Source organism: Anabrus simplex, chromosome 1 (genome assembly GCF_040414725.1).
Source record: "Anabrus simplex isolate iqAnaSimp1 chromosome 1, ASM4041472v1, whole genome shotgun sequence".
NCBI lineage: Eukaryota > Metazoa > Arthropoda > Insecta > Orthoptera > Tettigoniidae > Anabrus > Anabrus simplex.
The window spans coordinates 640,086,285-640,108,488 of NC_090265.1; the positions used below are offsets into that span (position 1 = coordinate 640,086,285).

The following is a 22,204-nucleotide window of genomic DNA, read 5'->3' on the forward strand; positions in this document are numbered from 1 at the left end:
AATTAGAAAGGAGGGTAATTGTTGGATTTCGATTAGAAAATCTTTAACTATAGGTTATCAAAGTGCTAGGCGCAGCGTGAAAAATGCATTTGGCATATTGGTAGGTTTAGAATATTTGAAAAACCTGTACCTCTTTTGCCTGCAAAATTCGATGTACTGATTTGTGCTGCCTGTACCCATCACTACTTATTATTATTATTATTATTATTATTATTATTATTATTATTATTATTATTATTATTATTATTATTATTATTATTATTATTTGCTATTTGCTTTACGTCGCACCGACACAGATAGGTCTTATGGCGACGATGGGATAGGAAAGGCCTAGGAATGGGAAGGAAGCGGTCGTGGCCTTCATTAAGGTACAGCCCCAGCATTTGGCTGGTGTGAAAATGGGAAACCACGGAAAACCATCTTTAGGGCTGCCGACAGTGCGGTTCGAACCCCGTATCTCCCGATTACTGGATACTGGCCGCACTTAAGCGACTGCAGCTATCGAGCTCGGTCATCACAACTTTCTGAGGAGCAAGTCAATCAATCTATATGCCTAGAGAATCACTTGACTCTGAGGATTTTGAACTAGGCTGTAATACTAAAGGCAGTTGGAGGAGTGAAACAAATGACTTACAATGTGTTACACGAGTTGGGTCACATCAACCGGCCAAAAAGGCCACAGGAAAAAGAGAGGCTTACGAAACTTATTTTGTCAATAGTAATAATAATAATAATTTCGTGTGGCTATTTCTAGCCGAGTGCAACCCTTGTAAAGCAGACCCTCCGATGAGGGTGGGCGGCATCTGCCATGTGTAGGTAACTGCGTGTTATTGTGGTGGAGGATAGTGTTATGTGTGGGGTGTGTGTTGCAGGGATGTTGGGGACAGTACAAATACGCAGTCCCCGGGCCATTGGAATTAACCAATGAAGGTTAAAATCCCCGACCCGGCCGGGAATCGAACCCGGGACCTTCTGAACCGAAGGCCAGTACGCTGACCATTCAGCCAACGAGTCGGATTTTGTCAATGAAGGAGCAGTAGAATGGCAAAATAAAATGATACATTCGTTGCCATTAACTGAAAGTGAAACACTTGTGTAACGTATAGTAACAGTCTTTCACCCTGTTTTACACTGTAAAATATACCTACAGTGGAACCTCGATTTCTCCAATCACCTCGGGAGCTAAATTTTATTTCGAGTTATCGAAATTTCGAGATACAGAGAATCCCTTTTTGTAATTTGTAAGGGCTCGAGGGCCATTTTGGAAACCTTAGTCATGTTCGCGGGCCGCACTTGAAGAGGCCAATTTTCGTAAAATTCTACAAATAGTACAGAAGCACCATTATGAAATAATATGTATAGTTCAACTGAAAGGAGGGTTTGATCATTTTAATTGTTTAAAACATTATTTAAAAATTGCATAAAAGAGTGAAATTTGGAGCCGGTCTGAGTGGCTGAGACGGTTGAGGCGCTGGCCTTCTGACCCCAGCTTGGCAGGTTTGATTCTGGTTCAGTCCGGTGGTACTTAAAGATGCTCAAGTACGTCAGCCTCGTGTCGGCAGATTTACTGGCACGTAAAAGAACTCCTGCGGGACAAAATTTCGACACCTTGGCGTCTCCAAAAAACATAAAAAGTAGTCACTGGGACGCAAAAATAACAACATTATTACTTTAAATTTGGATTTTAAATGTTTTAAAATCAAAAATAATCTGTTGAGAACAAGTGAACTTGATAATAGGAACTAGTATTAAAGAATAATTAGTTTTGACTTGGGTCTATAAGGTGTATAAAAATTAATACGTTTCTGAACGAGATATTCAATATTTTTGTGAATTTTCTTCACATTATTTCTTACAGTGCTCTTGCGGGCCGCAAAATTGTCTTCGCGGGCCACATGCGGCCCCCGGGTCGCCTTTTGGAAACCCCTGGGATAGGACATAATTAATCATATATGCATACACGGGCTTGTGATTACATTATTTTTAACAGTATTTAGAAATAGGTCCTATACAAACAAACTCTATTTTACGGCATTACTTTAATTATAACCCTTATCTATAGTTTTTTTTAAAGACAGGATACAATACATACATCAGTGAAACAAGAAACATACCTCGGTTAACACCTTTCGAAAAAAATCCGCTAGTCTCTTCTATTTGTTACTGTTAACCTTTCCTCCCTTCGCGTTGAAACTTCTCGTCAGTACCACCCAGATGCGATTCGTAAATGGAGCTTGTCATACGCGACTTCGGGGGTTGCTTTTGCACATGACCGGTAATTAATTCACACCCGAGAAACAGCGAGGCATCGCCGATTTTCCGATCATTAGAAGTTTTAGTTTTTCGGTTCCCGTCATATTAGCTCCCAACTTCGCAGTAAACGTTTCTCTACTTGTTAACTGTTCCTCACAAACCACAAATGCCGTATTGCACAGTTAATGTTGCACAAAATTCGAGTTACAGAGTATTCTCTTGCTTCAAAGGAGGAAATGTTCGCTCCGAGAAATTCGTGTAACCGAATTTCGAGTAATAGAGAAGTAAATACACGTGAAGAATAGGCCAAACGGCCGGAAAATTTAAGTTACTTCGAGCTGAAAATTCGAGTAATAAAGGTTCGAGATATCGAAGTTCGACTGTATTCCGCCTATTTTATACTTCCATGTAACAATATAAAAACCAATACAAGTATGTCTTGGTTGAACATTTTGTAAATTTTATTAGAACCTTGCTTGTAAAAACAAATTTTGAAAATAGTGAAGAAATTTTGAAATTTGAAAAATGTACATACTAAAAGTTTATTACAGGACAACCGGCGTATTAAGTGTACGGAAATTAATAATAATAATAATAATAATAATAATAATAATAATAATAATAATAATAATAATAATAATAATAATAATAATAATAATAATAATAATAATAATAATATGTCTTTGCTGGCAGGACGTAGTGTTTACAGTGCACTATGTCTTCTGGTATAGGCTACAGCAATATTGTTACTTTCATTGATCTGTCACAGCTTTATCCTTGGCTTTGACAAGATGAAAGCGACTGACGCATGAGCGATGCTAGTAATGCCATTCCTTATGCAGCCAGTCCCTGTTATGAATGGTATGAAAATGTTGCTCATAGGGTCGGTCGGTGCATGCATTTCAGTGAGCTTGGCAGAATGATATGTAATAGCAACTTCTGGCTCGGTGAGGAAAGCAATGGGAAACTACTTCACTCCTCATTTCCCTAGTACATCTCTTCAGTGATGCCTAGGCCATTTATGACAGCTGATGGCGGAGCTGTTGAGGATCCAACCAGCCTTCGGGCTGAGGACCAAACATACAACAACAACAATAATAATAATAATAATAATAATAATAATAATAATAATAATAATAATAATAATAATAATAATAATATTTGCTTTACGTTCCACTAACTACTTTAACGGTTTTCGGAGACGCCGAGGTGCCGGAATTTAGTCCCGCAGGAGTTCTTTTACGTGCCAGTAAATCTACCGACATGAGGCTTGCGTATTTGAGCACCTTCAAATACCACCGGACTGAGCCAGGTGTACGGAAATTAAGAGCCTTTCTTTTTTTCTTTTTTTTCATTTCAGTGAAACTGTACATATTTGTTACATTCCTCATTGCAGAACACCCTAGTAGGTGAGTGACATAAACACACTAATTAAACAAAATACTGGTCTGTCTTACTTACCAAAGTGATTTTAGCCTTCCTTGTCGGCGTTCCTTTCACCATCACTTCCTTCATTATGTTAAACCACTTCAGGGTAGGCACATAAACGTTCGCTGATCCACATCCGGACTTCATACTTCTTCGCTGTTTAGCGAACTCAATGTTAAAAGTACCACGGAAAGACTTAATTTTAGCTTTGACCTCAGCCACACCGAATCCTTGAATGTTCATTTTATCGGCAATCTCACAAAGTGCCGCATGGCGTGCATTTTTGTCTTTGTACAGGTCGTTGTGCTGGTCCCACAAACACCGTTGTCCCCTATACAGCATAATGAATTTTATGTTAGTATCGTCACCCCACTTTGGAGCCATAATTACGCGAAATGCTTACAAATTGTTTAAAAATTAAAGTATTTTAAATTATCACGACCTCCCAGCAAACTAGCACAAAAGAAATATACAGCTACTGGCCTTGTCACATTCACACGGCGCCAACTGTCGTGACAATACTGAGCTCCGTGTGGTGGGGTGTGCAGCTGCGCACAGTTGCTTGGCCTCGGTCTACTCCCAGACACAATCGATTGTGTGGGCAGTTGTGAGGGCAATGGCCTAGACAATTGGACCGAAGTGCTCACACGTAGTCAGCTGTCTTCTTACGATAGTCTCATCAACTGGCATCGCGTAAACACGGCATTTGCCCTATTAGCTACCGTCCTCGGTGGCCTGGGTTCGATTCCTGGTATTACCAGAGAATTAAGGATGACAGGAGAGCTGGTGTCCATAGGCGTAGCTAGTGGGGTTACTGGGAGTTAGAAACCCCTGTCTTTTTTTTTTTTATAAAAAGAAAATAAACAGATAATAAACAATAGTGCCTTTGCTGGCGGGACCTAGTGTTTACAGTGCGCTATGTCTTCTGGTATGAGCTAGAGCAATTTTGTTACTTTCATTGATCTGTCTCAGCTTTATCCTTGGCTTTGACAAAATGAAAGTGACTGAGGTATGAGTGATGCTAGTAATGCCATTCCTTCTGCAGCCAGTCCCTGCTATGAATGGTGTGAAAATATTGCTCATAGGGTCAGTTGGTGCATGCATTTCAGTGGGCTTGGCAGACTGATGTGTAATAGCAACTTCTGGCTCGGTGAGGAAAGCAACGGGAAACTACCTCACTCCTCATTTCCCTAGTACGCCTCTTCTGTGATGCCTAGGCCATCTATGACAGCTGATGGCGGAACTGTTGAGGATCCAACCAGCCTTCGGGCTGAGGACTAAACATACATACACAATAAACAATAAACTAAATAAACATTTCTTAAATCAGATAATAACGCTTGCCAACGAGTCTATAAACTGTTGCTATGTCCGCAATCGATACGGTAGTGATTCAGTGCCTGTATTACCGCCGCGCGACTGATTTTTCTTGTTCTGTATTATAATCTAACATTTTGTAATATCCTGCAATTTGTACCTGACATGAATATCAACATCATTCTCTTGCATTAGTCTCCTTCGTCGCCATAAGATCTATCTGTGTCGGTGCGACGTAAAGCAAGTGGCAAAAAAAAAAAAAAAAAAAAAGTCTCCTTACAATTACACTCTTGAATACGCACACCACGCTAAAACAAGCACGTTCATTAGGTTCTATTATTATTTTGTAATTGTAATCCCCCCACCCCAATCGGTCGATAGCGGCTACGCTACTGCGTGGTGTATGTTTTTTTTTAAAGGTACATGCAGCTCACTTCCACTGGGGGTGTGCCTGTAAAAAGAGCTGCACCTCATCAGGACGATGACACAAGCTTACTTTCCTCTATTCAAAAAAAGTTAAAATCATATGCAATTTTTTTTAAAAAAATCTCGTAGATAATTAGCAGGTGAGGCCACCTGGGTGAGGTACTGGGCATTCTCCCCAGTTGTGCCCCCAACCCAATGCCTCACCCTTCAGGACACTGCCCTCGAGGCGGTAGAGGTGGGATCCCTCGCTGAGTCCGAGGGAAAACAAAACCCTGGAGGGTAAACGGATTAGGAAAGAAATAAAGAAAGAAAGAAAAAAAGAAAGAAAGAAAGAAAGAAAGAAAGAAAGAAAGAAAGAAAGAAAGATAGATAGATAATGCTTTTATTGGCGGCGAAGTTAGGGCTCAAGTCCCTTTTTTACAGGTGCCCTTAAACGTATTATTTGCCTCCCCGATCCTCTAGTCCAGAAAATTAAATTTATTTCATACTATGATGTAATTGCCTTCTTCATTTACTCAAAGGAGTACGGAAAATTACACTTTACTCTGCTGTAAATAATTTCCGCGCTGTTTTTAGTCTCTGATTGGTTGAACTCCGATTCTCAGTAATTTAAACACGGATAGTTAGACCGTCCAAATGTACTGTAATTTAAATTGAGTTCCAGTACCGGTTTCGCTTTAGCGATCCTCACCTGGATTGTTCGGAAAATAAGAATAAGAATAATAAATATAGGTTGTTGTTGATAATAATAATAATAATAATAATAATAATAATAATAATAATAATGATAATAATAATAATAAATGTTAATTAGGATATTGACATTCATAGGAAAAGTGGCTGTTAATAAACGTTATTTGTAAAGGCGAACTTCGCTGTGTGTTATACCATGGCTGTAGTGTTTGTTTTTAATGAGCTTTGTTTCAGTGGCAGGTGGTAGACCTGGGTGGTCACCCATCCGGGTACTGACCATGCCCAATGTTACTTAACTGCAGGAGTAGCAGTATCAACAACAGAGGGCCTCGTCACTGTTTTTTCATGGAATAGTGTTAATTCGCGTGTGCCGGTTGTTGGTGGCACTGTAAATTTTGAAAAACAATTTAGCATATGTAGTTGCAGCATGTTGGCGTAGGGACGTGGCGCACCCATCGCCCAGTGGGAAACCACTGCAGTCAGCCACCCGAGTACCGGCGGGAAAACCGAAGCGTGAGGTTTGGAGGAAATGCCAGCCTGAGCTGAACATCAAGCTCTTATTTCATCTTCTGGGGCTAACAACCTCAGTCGTATAATTGGACAGTCCCGAGCTGTCCCAACAAACATTCCTTTTAGCTCATGGAATGGATCGCACTGTAGAATTGAGATTACCCCAGGGGGACAATTCCCCGTCAACCAAAGTTGACGCAAGCAGGCATTCGGATTCTGGGGGACCTGCGAGAATGTGCGAATGGGAAGAGTCGGAGCTCCCAAGAACCTCCAAAAGGATCAAAACGAAAAAGATTTTCAGGATGGGGACCATAAATGTACAGACAATGACAAAGACTGGTAAACTTAAACAGGTAATAGATGAGATGAGAGAAAGAAACATTGGGATACTAGCCATGCAAGAAACAAGATATAGTGATGAAGACACAGTGGAGTCAGAAGGCTTCATAGTGCTGAAAGGAAAACCAGGAATCAGAGTGGGAAAAGGAAGACACACACCTACATGCTTTGGTACAGGATTCATAATAGACAAGAGGTATGAGGATGGCATAATTGAAATGAAGAGTAGGTCTGAAAGGATTTCCACGTTATCAATTCTAGCAGGGAACAAAAAGTATACCATAGTAAATGGACATGCGCCTACCAATGACAAGAACAGAAAAGACAAGAAAGCTGTAGACAGTTTCTGGGAAGAACTGGATGATACACTGAAAAGCATACCACACAGACAAGTAAAGATACTTGTAGGTGATTATAATGCACAGGTAGGGAGGGAGAAGCAACATAAGGGGATAGTAGGCGAGTACCCAGCACACAAGAGGACGAACAAAAACGGAGAAAGGTTAATTGAACTATGTCGAGAACACAGAATGAGACTTATGACAACTCACTTCAGGGCCAAACCGAATAAGAAAAAGACATGGGCAAGCCCATGCACCCACATTGGGGAATTCCAGATTGACCATGTGGCAATCAATCGGACAAACACTAAAGAGATTATGAACACAAAGGTCAGAAAGAACACAAGAATAGAATCAGATCACTATCCTACAGAAATCAAGTGCCTTTGGATTCCGCACAGGGGTAGACTGCCACAGACAAGTAGACCAACTGGAAAAATAAATATAGACAGAGACAAATTACGGCACAATCGATCCAAATACGAGGAAGGAATAGAAACTGGCAATGGATGGGATGACATGAAGCTGAATATGAGGAAACAGGCTGAAATATGGGGAAAGGAAGAAAAGAAAAAGAAACACTGGTGGTGGAATACGGACTGTGAGGAAGCGGTTGAGAATCGCAGGAAAGCCTGGAGAGACTGGAGCATTAAGAAGAACCTGGAAAAATGGGAAGTTTTCCTACGAGTAAGGAAGGAAACAGCCAGAACCATAAGATGGACCAAAAGACAGAGGATGAAGCAGGAATTGGATGAAATTGAAAACAACTTCAGGAAAAACAATAGTAGAGACTTTTTTGGGAAATTCAAAAAGAGCCTGAGTGGATATAAAGGCAGAGAACTCTTTATAAGAGATAAGAATGGGGATCTGGCAGTTAGTGCGAAGGAGAACTGTAGGATACTTGCAGAATACTTTCATGACCTGTTAAACTGTGAACCACCTGAAGAAGAGCTGGAGCTGGGGACAAACACAGAAGAGAGAGAGTCATGTCCTCCAACTAGAGATGAGGTCGCACAGGCCATAAGCGATCTAAAGAATAACAAAGCAACCGGAGAAGATGGAATATCAGCTGAGATGATTAAGTGGGGAGGTGACAAGGCAGTAGACAACATGACCAACATCATCGGCCAGATTTGGAGAACAAAGAAGTTACCAGAAGGATGGAAGAATGCGATCATAATACCAATACATAAGAAGGGAGACAAGAGGGATGCAAACAACTATAGAGGAATTTCGCTACTAGAGATTGGCTATAAGGTGTTGTCGAAAGTCCTGCTCAATAGACTGGAAGAACAGTTAGAAAGTACAATTGGAGACTACCAAGCAGGATTTAGGAAGGGAAGAGGATGCATAGAACAGATATTTATACTGAAACAACTGATAGAACATAGGGCCTTAAAGAACAAAAAAACGGTGGTAACCTTTGTAGATTTCACTAAGGCATATGACTCCATCGACAGACAAACTCTTGGAAGAATCCTGAAGAACAGAGGATTAGATGGCACTACACATGAACTCATAATGGAAATTCTATCAGACACAAAGGCAAGGGTGAGATTCAGAGGAGTACTCTCTGAAGAATTTGATATCAACACTGGTGTAAAACAAGGAGATGGATTATCACCAATGTTGTTCAACATAGCTCTGGATGAAGTCATCAGACAGTGGAGAACAATGAATGAGACAATGGGAATACCAAAGACGCATGTTGGGGACAAAAAGGACAATAGGGCCCAAGTAGATTGTCTAGCCTTTGCGGACGACATAGTTATAGTAAGTGAGACAGAAGAAGATGCAAAGGCACAACTCAACAACTTAAGCAATATAGCCGGAAGGGTAGGACTGAGGATCGCCTACAAGAAGACAAAGACATTGAATACCACTGAGGATTGGACAACACCGGAAGGCACCGTGCAGAAGGTGGACAAATTCAAGTACCTAGGAGAATTTATAACAGGAAGGAATAGGAGCAATGAAGGAATAACAGAGAGGATAAAGAAGATGCGATCAGCCTTCTGTATGACCAGAGATATATACAATAAAAAGAATATATCTACAGACGCAAAGATCAGACATTACAAGGCAACGGTGAGAAATGCTGTATTATATGCTGCTGAGACAATAGCACTAGGAAGAAATGGTGCGGAACAACTAGAGAAAGAAGGGAGAAAAATATTGAGGAAAATACTAGGCCCTAAGAGAGGAGGTGAGAGATGGATGAGGAGACCCAAGGAAGAACTATACCGGAACATGAGGACAATCTCAGAAGAAATCAGACTGAAAAGAGCACGGTTTGCGGGACATGTAATCAGGATGAATATGGATAGAATGACGAAAAGAGTATGGGAAACAACAGCGAGGACACGAGGAAAGACAGGAACCAAGTGGGTAGTTGAACTCCGGAAAGATTGGTCAGAATTGGGGATCAAGGTGGAAGAAAAGGAAAATTGGAAAAGGAAGTACATACCGACTAATATGCCAGAGATCAACGATAGGGATGGATACAGGAAAAGGATTGAGAGTCACCAGTGGAGTAGACAAGAGAAGAGGATACTGAATATCTCGGAAGAAGAGCGGGAGAGAAGAAGAGAAAGGATGAAGAGGTTCTGGGAGGAGAAGAAGAAAATGCAATCCATGAAGGAGCTGTCCGTGGTCCTACAGAGGCCGTAACGCAAGAAGAAGAAGAAGAAGAAGAAGAAGAAGAAGAAGAAGAAGAAGAAGAAGAAGAAGAAGTTGCAGCATGTGTGTGCGTCCCGCCTCGGCGTCCTGCCTGTTTCCAGACAGGTTGTGATTTACTGCTTTGTGGGTTTAGCGATACGTAATTGAGGTTTTTGAACAGGTTGTTGTAGTTTTGATCCGTTTGTGGGGTTGGTACAAGGCTAGAATGCCGGTATTGTCTTGGTGGAAACTGGCTTTTTGATGGGTGGTGAGTACTTTCCGTTGATTTCGCTGGGCTTGGCGGGATTTTTACTTGGTTGGGGGTGGGGGTCAGGGGATGTGTTGGCACTAGGGGTGTGGGTATGGGGAGTGGTTGGAGATCAGGTTCAGTAGTAGTAGGTGAAGCAGGGTGGCTGTGTCAATATGTGGGGCAGGGGTGGTTGCGGTAGGTCTTGGTTTATTTATTATTTATTTAGCGTATGGCTAGAGATACAGCGTCTATTGTTAGGTCTTGGGTTCGGTTGTGATGGGTGTGGGACTGGGAGGCTGAGTAATGGGGGTGGTGCTGGATTTGGATGTAGGTGACGGACTGTATGTAATGTGCCTCAATTGCCTCTTTGACGAATGGGCAGCCAGGAAACGAAGCTGCGTGGCTGCTTTGGCAGTTGGCACACCTTACCTGGTCCCTTGGCACCTTACAATCTGTATGGTGGTGGGGACCGCCACACCTATTACAGCGGGTGGGTTCAGAGCAAGAAGCTGCTGTGTGATTTAATTTGAGGCAATTAAAGCACTGTGTGATTAGGGATGGGCGTGGGAGCGTGTGGCCTCGTGTTGGCGGTAGTGCTTTGTGTGTGTGCGGCTTGGGTTGGTTGGGTTGGTTTGGACTTCGGATGACTCGGTAAGTGGTGGTGGGTTGGTTTGGGCTACGGATGAATCGGTAGGAGGTGGTGGGTTGGTTTGTGTTTCTATGGACTGCGTGGGTGGGGGAGGAGATGATGTGGTTGTTTCTGTGGATTCCGGCTGGTTTGAGGTATTATTTAGTGGGTTTTACGCCTGCTCCCGGTCTGCGTGTGGTGGTTGTGGGTTGGTTTGGGCCTGTGTGGACTTGGTGATTGGTGGTGGGAGCGGTGGTGGCGGGGGAGGGGGAGTGTGTTGGTTGACTCGGTAGGTGGTGGTGGGTTGGTTTGGGCTTCGGATGACTTGGTAGGTGGTGGTGGGTTGGTTTGGGCTACGGACGAATCAGTAGGTGGTGGTGGATTGGTTTGTGTTTCTATGGACTGCGTGGGTGGGGGAGGAGATGATGTGGTTGTTTCTGTGGATTCCGGCTGGTTTGAGGTGTTATTTAGTGGGTTGATCACGATTGGAACGGGGATTTCAATACCTGGGAGACGGTCCAGGACGATATTTAGGAATATGTTTTTGATCGGGGTTATGACAAGGAGGTTGTTGTGGGTTTCTTCTATTATTGCTTCAATGATTAGGCGGCGGGTGATTAGTACTGGTCCTGGGTGCGTGAGGAGAAGGATAATTGACTTGCATTTCGGGGAGATTGGGAAGGGTGTGTCATATTTAAGGTAGTGGTACGGTTGTTCATAGATGTCTTCTTCAATGGTTGCCTCTTCCTCTTCTTCTGTTGGTTCGGTAGAGTATGAGGTTTTGTGTGGGTCCCAGATACTCGATCCATCGGGGTGGTCCATACTTGGTGGGGAGGAGAAGGTACTGGGTTCGGTCCTGAGGGAAGGCTGGGCTGCGTGAAGCACTGGAAACGGTCAAACTCTTGTGAGGACCTGCGTTTAACTTGACGCACTCAGTGGGTACCAGTCGTATCAGGTTTAGTTTTAATCGGATCACGCCGAGACAAGGTACGAACTGGTAACCACACTGAGCACTAGACAAATTTGCTGTTTGCCCACAAAATGATTAGGCAGGCTGGCTGGTCTGCTGGTATGGCAGGCTGGGTGGTATGGCTGTATGGTGGCTGCTATTGGCTGCCAGTTTTGGTCCTGTCCTCTCATTAGCTGGCAGGCTGTGCGGGTGCTCGAGGAGTCGCTTGGCGGTAGGCGAGCTGGCTGGTAGCAGGGTGCTGGCTCGGTCGGTGCTTGGCTGCGAGTGTGTTCGCGGATAGTTAGAGAGATCGTGAATCAAGGAACACCAAATTTAACATTGTTGAATTCTTTCTCCAACTGATTGCAGCACCGTGGTTCCGCACCATCTACAGAGAGAGAGAGAGAGAGAGAGAGAGAGAGAGAGAGAGAGAGAGAGAGAATGGCGTCTCTGAATTCCTAACTCAAGTAATCTACCGCCATTACAATACTGACTAATGTATAGGTGATCCATTTTCGACAGATACATCTCGCAAATGAAACGACGTATGGCTTTTAGTGCCGAGAGTATCCGACGACATGTTCGGCTCGCCAGATGCAAGTCTGTTGATTTGACGCTCGTAGGCAACCTGCCAGCCCCCGTGCCAGCGAAATTAACTAGTGATGCCGGGAATCGAACCCGGGACCCCTGTGACCAAAGGCCAGCACGCTAACCATTTGGTCTTGGAGCCGGACATAAATCTCGCATATATCACAGTATATCATAAAGTGTTGCCGAAGTGTGACCAGCATCCAGTATTCGGGAGATGGGTGGTTCGAATCCCATTGTTGGCAGCCCTGAAGATGGTTTTCCGTCGTTTACTATTTTCACACAATTCAAGTGCTGGGACTGTACCTTAATTAAGAGCACGGCCGTTTACTTTCCACTCCTAGCCCTTCCGTGTCCCATCGTCGCCATAAGCCCTGTCAGTGTCGGTACGACGTTAAGCAACTTGCAATATATGTAATCATAAACTTCCTAATACCTTCCTTAATCCAGGACCAGCTGACCGTGTTTACGACACTGGTACATTAGTGGACTCTTCGCTGCTTCAAATAACATACTTTTTAATGTTCTATTGCAACATAACACCGTTTAGGCTACACACCTCTTATCTTTCATAGCAAGACAAGAGCAACGAAACAAGAAAAGGTGAATGCATGGATAAAACATGAACGATTTGCGTCTCGACGATTTTCTTTTACAAGTTGCTTTTGTCGCGTCGATATAGGTAGGTCTTATGGCGACGATAGCACCGGAACGGGTTAGGAGTGGGAAGGAAGCAGCTGTGGCCTTAACTGAGGTACTGTACCTTACCCTGTCCTTTAAATCTTGGCCTAGCTCAGCGGAGAGATGCGTGCATCGTCCGGTAAAAAAGTGGGTGGAAAACTGACTATAATTTACTTAAATCAAAATAGGACAGGTGCAAGTCTATATATCTTAATTAAATGAGAAGTCACAGATGTAAGGTTTGGACAAATTTAATATGCAAATCAGCATGAGGAAATACGTCAACAAATATATATATATAAAGCAAGTTACATGAATTTACAATGATATAACTTGACGTCACGAGTGTGAGTCAAAAATAAGGGTTATGAACCCAAATCAAAGCGTCGTAAGTGGCGAATATCGGATGACTCGCATATTTGCGTGAAATTAATCAGATGATTTATCTAGGATCGGCATAAAGCCTTGAGTTATATATAACACTGCATTATGATAAACAATAATAAATCTCTCATTGTCTCATCCAAATATTTACATATAAACCGAACGTGTCGGTAAACACACACATAAAAACACAAGGTTTGGAACTGACGCACTAACACCCAAAAATGCACAGATTCTACTATCTCGGGTCCGACCTGGATACAACTGAACAGGTCAAAACCTGCGACCATCACACAGCACGGGCTGTCACACATACATCAACGTTGCACACACAAAAAAATGACAAGACAAACAGGAAAATATATACACAGATCAAATACGAAACACTGGTCGCAATTCCTGAAATAGAAAACACAAACAATACATTCGTGATATCACTGGCATGATACCTCTGCTGGACCCTGGGATGTCAACACATGAGCCACGCCTACGTGACTAGCCTCGGGACGCCATGGCGGAGATTCTAGCTGGGCTAGAGAATGAATGAACCAAACGGAAAGGGAAAGTTATCAGTTGACAGATCTTGCCATTGCTGGGGTTTCGAATGTAACGGGACTACTCGCAGCGACTGCCACAAACCCAGCTCGCCTACCTGCATTTCGTACACAATGCTAGCTAGCCCTCTTGGCTAACAACAAAAACAAGCCGTATTCCGCTGCCAAGAAGCAGAAAAGCAAATTCATATAAGCCTTCATCGCAAACTCAATCACTTGCGGCATAATTAGGCCGTCTCAGGGCTCGTCTGCTTCTTTCTCTCACATAAACTTCTCTTTCAAATTAGCTCTCATGGCTAACACGAACATATATCAGCGCTACAGGCTTCTCATCTCTCAATACGCAGGTTCATATCCCGGCATATTCTGGGCTTCTCAAAGTTAGTCGTCTCGCGACTAAAACATAGCTATATCAGCGGCAGTTACTCAAAATCCTAGGCGCATCCTGGCCTCTAAAATCTGTCCCCACATGAATTACACCTTACCATCGGCTACAGGTTGGTCTGTTGCATAATTACTCTTAAATAAGCTCATTACAACGGTGGTGAATAATTTAATATCACGCTGGTCAGGTTCCAAGCTGTAAAATCATGCGACATGCACACCCTATCTTGAACTACTTAATAATCTGTCTACTATCGCCGCACAGAGATATGAGTTTGTGTTACCTCCAGTTGTATAAATGATCATAGCATCGCTAGACCGCTCCAAACGAAGGGTGTTATAGAAAAATATAATGAAACAACAAATAACTATGAAACTACTACTACCTCAAACCATCTGATCAAATCTAATAAAAACATACATGCGGTTCGTCAGCCCCAAGTTGAATTACTTATCTTGAAAACAAATATGCATAAGGCATATAAATTATGTAAAGAAAATGAATATTTACAAGTTTAAAAATTGAAATGAAACAGGGCACACGATGAGCTTAAATTGTCTATCATGCTTAAAAAGTGTAGATTAACTCATCTGATTTTCTGCCGTCATAGCTTCCGGTTCCAGCCGGGACACACGGTTGGCTTAAGCCATCATGTTGCTGTGGACTTCAGGTCTGGAACACCGGCACTCAACTCCCTGGAGAGGCTTCTGCGACGCCATCTGCTTCTTGCCTGAACAAAGACTCGTTCTGGAATTTGCGGCTGCAAAGACGAACACTCTTCCTTATTTTGCCTCGGCCGTAATACGGTTGCCGTGACCTGGGCGAGATTAGTTGACAAATCTCCTATTATTTAATTTATTCTGTTATACGTAGAGCCCATAACGGTTAAGAAATAACCAATCACATTCAAGTTCATAGGCATAAATGAGCGCGAAGCGCATTAAAAATTCCGCGAACTCGATAAAGCTCAAACTCACAGTCTGATGCTCGGATGAGCTATTACAGCTCGAATTTAGTTTATTTTCACAGTCAAAACTCAGATGAGTAAGTTACATTCTCGTAGTATTCAATTCAAGTATTCTGTTCAAGCAGTTAGACAAAGCACGCGGTCTCGAAGTTTGTATCAAGCGGTACGCACGACACACACAGCGAATAACACAAGTAAGACTGCGTGAGATAAGAATGAATGAGTACAATGAGAGCGAGCCAGCCGACTCTGGAGTATTTATGAGGGTCGGCAGTGGCCACCAATTTCTCTACCGGCCTCCTTTGTGAGGTAACCGTTCCTCTCCGACTGCCGTTTGAATTTGAAAATCAAAATATCAGCTCTGCTTGAATCTCACCGTAGTGACATAATAATCTTTCCATAAATCAAGTACGCACATAGTATTTCCTGATACATGTCACAATTAGCTCTCTTATATAAATAGCTAGAAAAATTGATAACAACTGACTGTCTGACGAGCCTGGATTGCTCATTTTTCTCTATGGTAAGTTGGCACTCTTAGCTCCACGTGACAAATTCAAAGTGCTCTGTCGCGCTTGCCATCTGTGTTCTCTCTCTGGCAGGCTTGGCTTCGAATAATTTGAACTGAAACGTTCGTTCAAATACGGGGCTTCCACCAGCGATCCAACGGCTATCTACTTGCTCTAGGGGTGTAACTCCTTTTAAAACACGGAGTTCGGGCTCCATTTAGCACCATATTACCAATATGCAGGCTGAATAAATAATGCTGAATTATTCTAAGCCAGTTCATAATATGATTACTGAACCATACAACAGATGAATTTCTATCCCATTTAATAAATAATTACTGGACCGTGAACATGTGATATGGCTCAGTAGAGCCCCCGCATTTGCCTGGTGTGAAAATGGGAAACCAAAGAAAATCATCTTCAGAGCTGACGACAGTGGGTTTCGAACCCATTATCTCCCGAATACTGGACACTGGCCGCACTTAAGGGACTGCAGCTATCAAGCTCGGTCTCGAAGAATCAAAATTATTTACAATTAAATTAATTTATTTTAAAATAACTAATTTCTCCATGAGTCCGCCTTTGTGATGTAGTGTTTAGCGTGATTAGCTGTCACCCCCGGAGGCCCGGCTTCGATTCCCGGTTCTGCCACGAAATTTGAAGAGTGATACGAGGGCTGGAACGGGGTTCACTCAGCCTCGGGAGGTCAACTGAGTAGAGGAGTGTCTGATTCCCTTCTCAGCCATATTCAAAGTGGTTTCCGTGGTTTCCCACTTCTCTTCCAGGCAAATACCGGGATGGTACATAACTTAAGGCTACGGCCGCTTCCTTCCCTCTTCCTTGTCTATCCCTTTCGACCTTCCCCTGTTCAGCATGGCAGGTGAGGCTGTATGGGCGAGGCGTTGGTCCTCGTCCCCAGTTGTATTCTCTGACCCAAGATTGCTCCAGGACACTGCCCTTGAGGCGCTAGAAGTGAAATTACTCTCTAAATCGGAAGGAAAACCAACCCTGGAGGGTAAACGGATTGAGAAAGAAAGAAATCATGATATGAAATAAACTATTATACGAAACAGCTACCTACTAAAGTGATAGGTTTACGTTACTTGTTTCGAGGTTCCGAGGCTCGGGCGTAAGATCTCACTCCTAACGTAAAAGATCACTTTCCGTGGCCGTTGTGTAAATAACTTTTTATTTTTCTCTTATAAGCCGATAATGATTGTTTCAGCTGGCGCAGCCTGTGAACGGTACGTGTGTGGAGGATCAGTTCATCGTGAGCGGGCAGAATACGAACAGCATAGTTCCCGTCTTGTGCGGATTCAACACTGGACAACATGGTGAGCTTGCCATATCACTTTATTTTCATAGGAACATCATTAGCATGTATTTAGTGATAGGTAACTTATTACATGAATACATAGTATGTTACTGGCATGTTCTTAACATCCCTTTAAAGCAGGGAGCGTATTGTATTATCGGCACACTTTTTTCTGGATAGCTTTTCACCCTAGTGCTGAATCGGTCGACCTCGGCAATCTTCGAGATTCGTATCGGCAAACTTTGAAACACAAACTGTGAATCGCTTATGCATCGCCGTGCGACATCTGGCGTACACTTTATATACTAGTACTGCTGTTGTTTACACAGCAAAGCCAAACTATAGAATTCATGCTAGGAACAAGATTCGCATCGAGAAATGTTATATAATGTGTGTGTGACACAGTTGTTCACTTAAGATAATAACGCTCTAGAAACTTCATATCGATCGATCATATTCTCGATTCAATTCTGATTTCATTTTCATTCAGGTGGCAGCACTACCGGATCCGGGAGTGCTCCCTCCTTACTCCTCACACCCGTACACAAATCTATCCAGAAAAAGTGTGCCCATAATACACGTCCGGCTCAGTTCAGCTCAGTTCGTTTACCCTGGTATCCGTTCGCAACAGTTCTGCCCCACATATCTTCAGTCGCTTTCGGAAGCAGTCAGTGAACCGGGCTTGGAACAGTGTGCGTAGCAATGCCGAGCTCTTCGTTCTGAGAAGAAGAAGAGAGAAAAGAAAGAAGATTTTGGATACATGAAATACATTTTGAAAAGGGGACAGTGTGATGAATATTACCTTCTCTTTCCAGACTTGTTACATGATGAGGACACTTTCTTTAAATATTTCAGAATGCCAAGCTCCATTTTTTGATTAGTCGAGCATCCTACCCGTCCAGAAAAAAGAATCAAATTTCAGAAAACCAATATCACCAGGATAACAATGAAGCAACTAATGATTTCCTTTCATCTATTTTTATTTAACACGATTACATGGTAAAAGTAATTAGAATGGCATAAAACTATAAGCCAGTGGGCCCAGTCAAAGTTTTCAGTTCAGATTCAGTCACTAGAGCATTACTTTTAAATTCAATTTGCAACAGAGGAAGATCTAACAGTTTCCCCCATGGCTTCAAAAAACTGTTTTTAGAATCCGCGGGATTTTCTATTCACTTTTACATATTTGGCATTTTTAAAAATGTCCAGCACATCGGTCACAGAGATATTTGACCTCTTTCTTCGCATAAAAGCCGTGGACGGAGTTGCTGCCTCATTGTCACTTATTGCCGATTCACTTGGTGTCTTGTCCTTTCCACATCATATCAGGATGTCTTTTTACGACTTCAGTGAGGAGTTATTCGTTGGTCGCACTCATTTAACTCAAATAAAACTCTTCCGTCTTTGGTTACACGTTAACATAATATCCAAGATCAACTAACTGAACTGGACGGAACGGAAGCAGTGTGCTCCGTGCTTAAAGGGAACAAGCCGCTCGGCCCCGAGGGCCTCTTAACTTTGGAGCGTGAGTTAGCGACCACGGGGCCCTTAGCTGAGTCCTGATATTGCTTCCACTTACTTGTGCCAGGCTCCTCACTTTCATCTACCCTGTCCGACCTCCCTTGGTCAACTCTTGTTTATTTCCGACCCCGGCGGCAATAGGGAGTCTTTCATTTTCATGCCCTTCATCGCTTTTGTCTTTCTTTGGCCGACACCTTCATTTTTCAATGTGTCCACTTTTTTCCTCTCTTATTAGAGGATGGTTTCCTAGTTGTACTTCCTCTTAAAACAGTAATCACCACTGTCGTCAAGCCGTTCGTATGCACAAAATGTAAAATTATTCAATTTTCGGTAAGCTCAGTCCCTAAACCACTGAAGGCTGATGAATGATTTTTTATTGCTGTTTATATGACTCGTGGTCTACATTTTAAACGTAATATTGAAATAATAGTGATGGTATCATTTTGTAGAAATTTTTGTAATGTGTTTTTAACTTTCAGAACTTTTTTAGTATTTGCAACCAAAATATGGGTGCTGGTGGTGATTTTGTTTTTAAGAGGTAGTACATCTACGGAACCATCCTTTATTAACATTAATCAGAGAGAAAAAATGGAAAGGGACCGACACTGTGGAAAATGAAGGTATCGGCCAAAGAAAGATAAGGTACACAGAGGGTGTGAAAATGAAAGACTCCCTACGCTTTGAATGCTCTAACTAGCAATAAATGTATACCTAGCATGAAGAACAGAGCCTGAAATATATGTATTAACGTTTTGAGGATGGTACATGTAGTCTTTCTGAGCTGAGTGTACCAAACTTCTGAAAAATCACAAAATGTGAAAAATGAGCTTCAATTTAAGGAACACAAAGACTCATACCATTTGTTGATCAAGGCCAGTAGAGGAAAATACCATTTGTTGTTCCGAATCGTTGTGCAGAATTGTTTGTTTAATCTTTCGTTTGGATTTTGATGGTGCACCCAATAGGAAGAATCAGGGGCGGTGCGTCATTAAGGGCTAAAGGGGCTTAGCTCCACCAGATTTTTGTACATAAGAGTTTAGAAATGTTACATTATTTATATTTTAGATAATTTAATGAGACCAAGTTTATATCTGAGTACCACTGTCCTGAAGTAATTAATGAAAATCCACAGCCTGTTTCCAGTAATTCGACCGGGACAGGAATGGAATGAATGAAGCCCCCATCTAGCGGCGAGGATGATAGGTATTGTGCCGGCTGCCGAAGCCTGTCGCACTCCTCTGAGGCAATGATAGATGAAATGAAATTATACTGGAAAGTGTTGCTGAATGAAATATGACAGGGAAAACCGGAGTACCCGGAGAAAAACCTGTCCCTCCTCCGCTTTGTCCAGCACAAATCTCACATGGAGTGACCGAGATTTGAACCACGTAACCCATCGGTGAGAAGCCGGCGCGCTGCCGCTTGAACCACGGAAGTAATTAATGATATGTGTAAATGAAAGTATGATGGTATTATATGTTTTGTACGTTTATCCTAACACTGGGGGTAATTCGCACTCAGTCCTCACAGAGTATTGGTGACTGTTATGAAGGGTAGTGAACCTTTGAGGGAGTGAAAGTTTCAATGCATTTTAAATTGTCAAGCTAGGGGCTAGCTTTGACATGCCTGCAATAAAAGCGAACGATATAGATAAAGCTGTGGCGGCGGGTGTGATGGCGATGTTATTGTAAACCCACTTACATTCTTCTAACCTCATGTAACATGTTCTGGTGACCATTCACAGAGTGAAGCTTTCGATACGTTTCGAATTTACAGTTCGCTTTTAGTAGTTGCGGAGTGGAGAGCGTAAGTTCTGGATAGTTTAACAGTGATTAGTATATAATGTATAAAATAGTGAATACTACGTAGGCTGATAGCCTTCAAGTTTATGAAAAAATAGTCAATCTGTTTCGATAGAAATATCAAAGTAATGGTTGATCTTTCGAAAGGCGCCTTTATATTGATGATCTGATGATGGGAAAAGGGTAAAAAAACATTTTTAATGGTAAATTTTCATGGCTGATAGCCTTGCCGTTATGGTTCATATGACCAACATGTTGATATATTTCTCATGAAATCGAACTTCCTGCGTTGACTGTCACCTTGATATGGGGTGTAGCTGCAATTGCTCGGAGTTAGTCCTATAAGAACCCTTGTATAGCGGCCATCTTGCGCATTACCCCCTGCGTCAGCCTTCTATTATTATGGTACGCCCCTATGAATAAAATACACGTATTATCCCAGTTTAGCTCCAAATCCTGGGAGTTAGTTTAACACGTGGTCAGCGTAACGCTAGGCCTGCAGTTAGCCCGGGTATCGAACTTGAAGTCTAAAAGCATACGTATTAAGCTTTATAGCCGCCATCTAGTTCCAAAGTTCAGCTCCAAGTCCTGAGAGATTGAATTAGGTTAACACGTGGTCAGCGTAACGTTAGGCCTGCAGTTAGCCCGGGTATCGAACTTGAAGTCTATTAGGTTAAGCTTCTACTCGTACGTGGTTAGCCTGTGTGTTGAACTTTGAGTCTCTTAGGTTAAAGCTTGTACTCTGACGCTTCGAACTAGGGTCTGTACGGTTAACGCCCTTAGGCCTGGAGTTGAACTCGGGATCTGCGAGGTTAAGTCTAGGCATGTCATGCCTGTTAGGTTAAGCTTTCCCTATTAACCATAATCACGTTGGCTGTTAGGGTAAGCTTGCACTTTTTGGCATCGAACTTGGGTCTGTAAGGTTAAGGCCCTTAAGCCTAGGGTCGAACCCGAGGTCAGTAAGGTGAAGCCTGAACACGTAGCCAGCGTAAGGTCATATAAGATCAAGAGTACTCTCTTAGCCAACCACTCTAGTGAGGTCATGTGAGGTTAAGCATGTACTCTTAAAGTCATCACAGTCAATGTGGTGGAGGCCTTGTCCAGGGGCCGGAGGTGGAGGTGGTAGCAGAACTGTCCAAAAACCACTACTGACACCATTCAAAACGACAATGGTTGGGATGACGCTGCAGTTAGAGAGGCAATAGGACTAGCTAATCTTCTGAATGTGAGGAATTCCTATATATTCTGTAATTTTTAAATTCCGTTCTGATACACGTTATCATTCTGTACAACACTACAGAAGTCATCAACCAATGCCCTAAATGTTCGTACTGAAATTCAGCATTTCGAAACTGCATAAATGAGATCAGGAGGAAATTACCTGAGTTGGAACGGAATTCTGAATGCCTAACAAAACGTGTGCGGAAAGAAATGAACATAAGTGTCGATACTAAAGAAGCGTGTGATATAATTGTGAATCAGATGAAACGCTGTTTCGAAGAAGCAAAGCACACACAATGCTTTTTCTTTAATTGATCGACAATTTTTCGTACAACATAAAGTTGCTTTTCCTAGAGTTTACTTGTAAGCAGTTCAGTGAAATAATGTCCTATGCGTATGAAGGATAAGGTAGAAAGTGAACTAACTGTGCTTTATAGAAATTATACATTTCCGAGTGTAACGAATGTACTGTCTTTTTGGACCTT

The 22,204-nt window shown here is 42.4% G+C and overlaps 1 protein-coding gene across 1 annotated transcript in view; it reads left to right on the plus strand.

Moving 5' to 3' along the window:
- The window catches only part of LOC136884644 (uncharacterized), a 148,329-nt gene that overhangs the window by 85,539 nt on the left and 40,586 nt on the right, over positions 1-22,204 (plus strand). Inside the window, exon 5 of the mRNA XM_068229625.1 lies at positions 17,086-17,194. Coding sequence (XP_068085726.1) covers positions 17,086-17,194 — 109 coding nt within the window. The remainder of the gene's footprint in view (positions 1-17,085; positions 17,195-22,204) is intronic.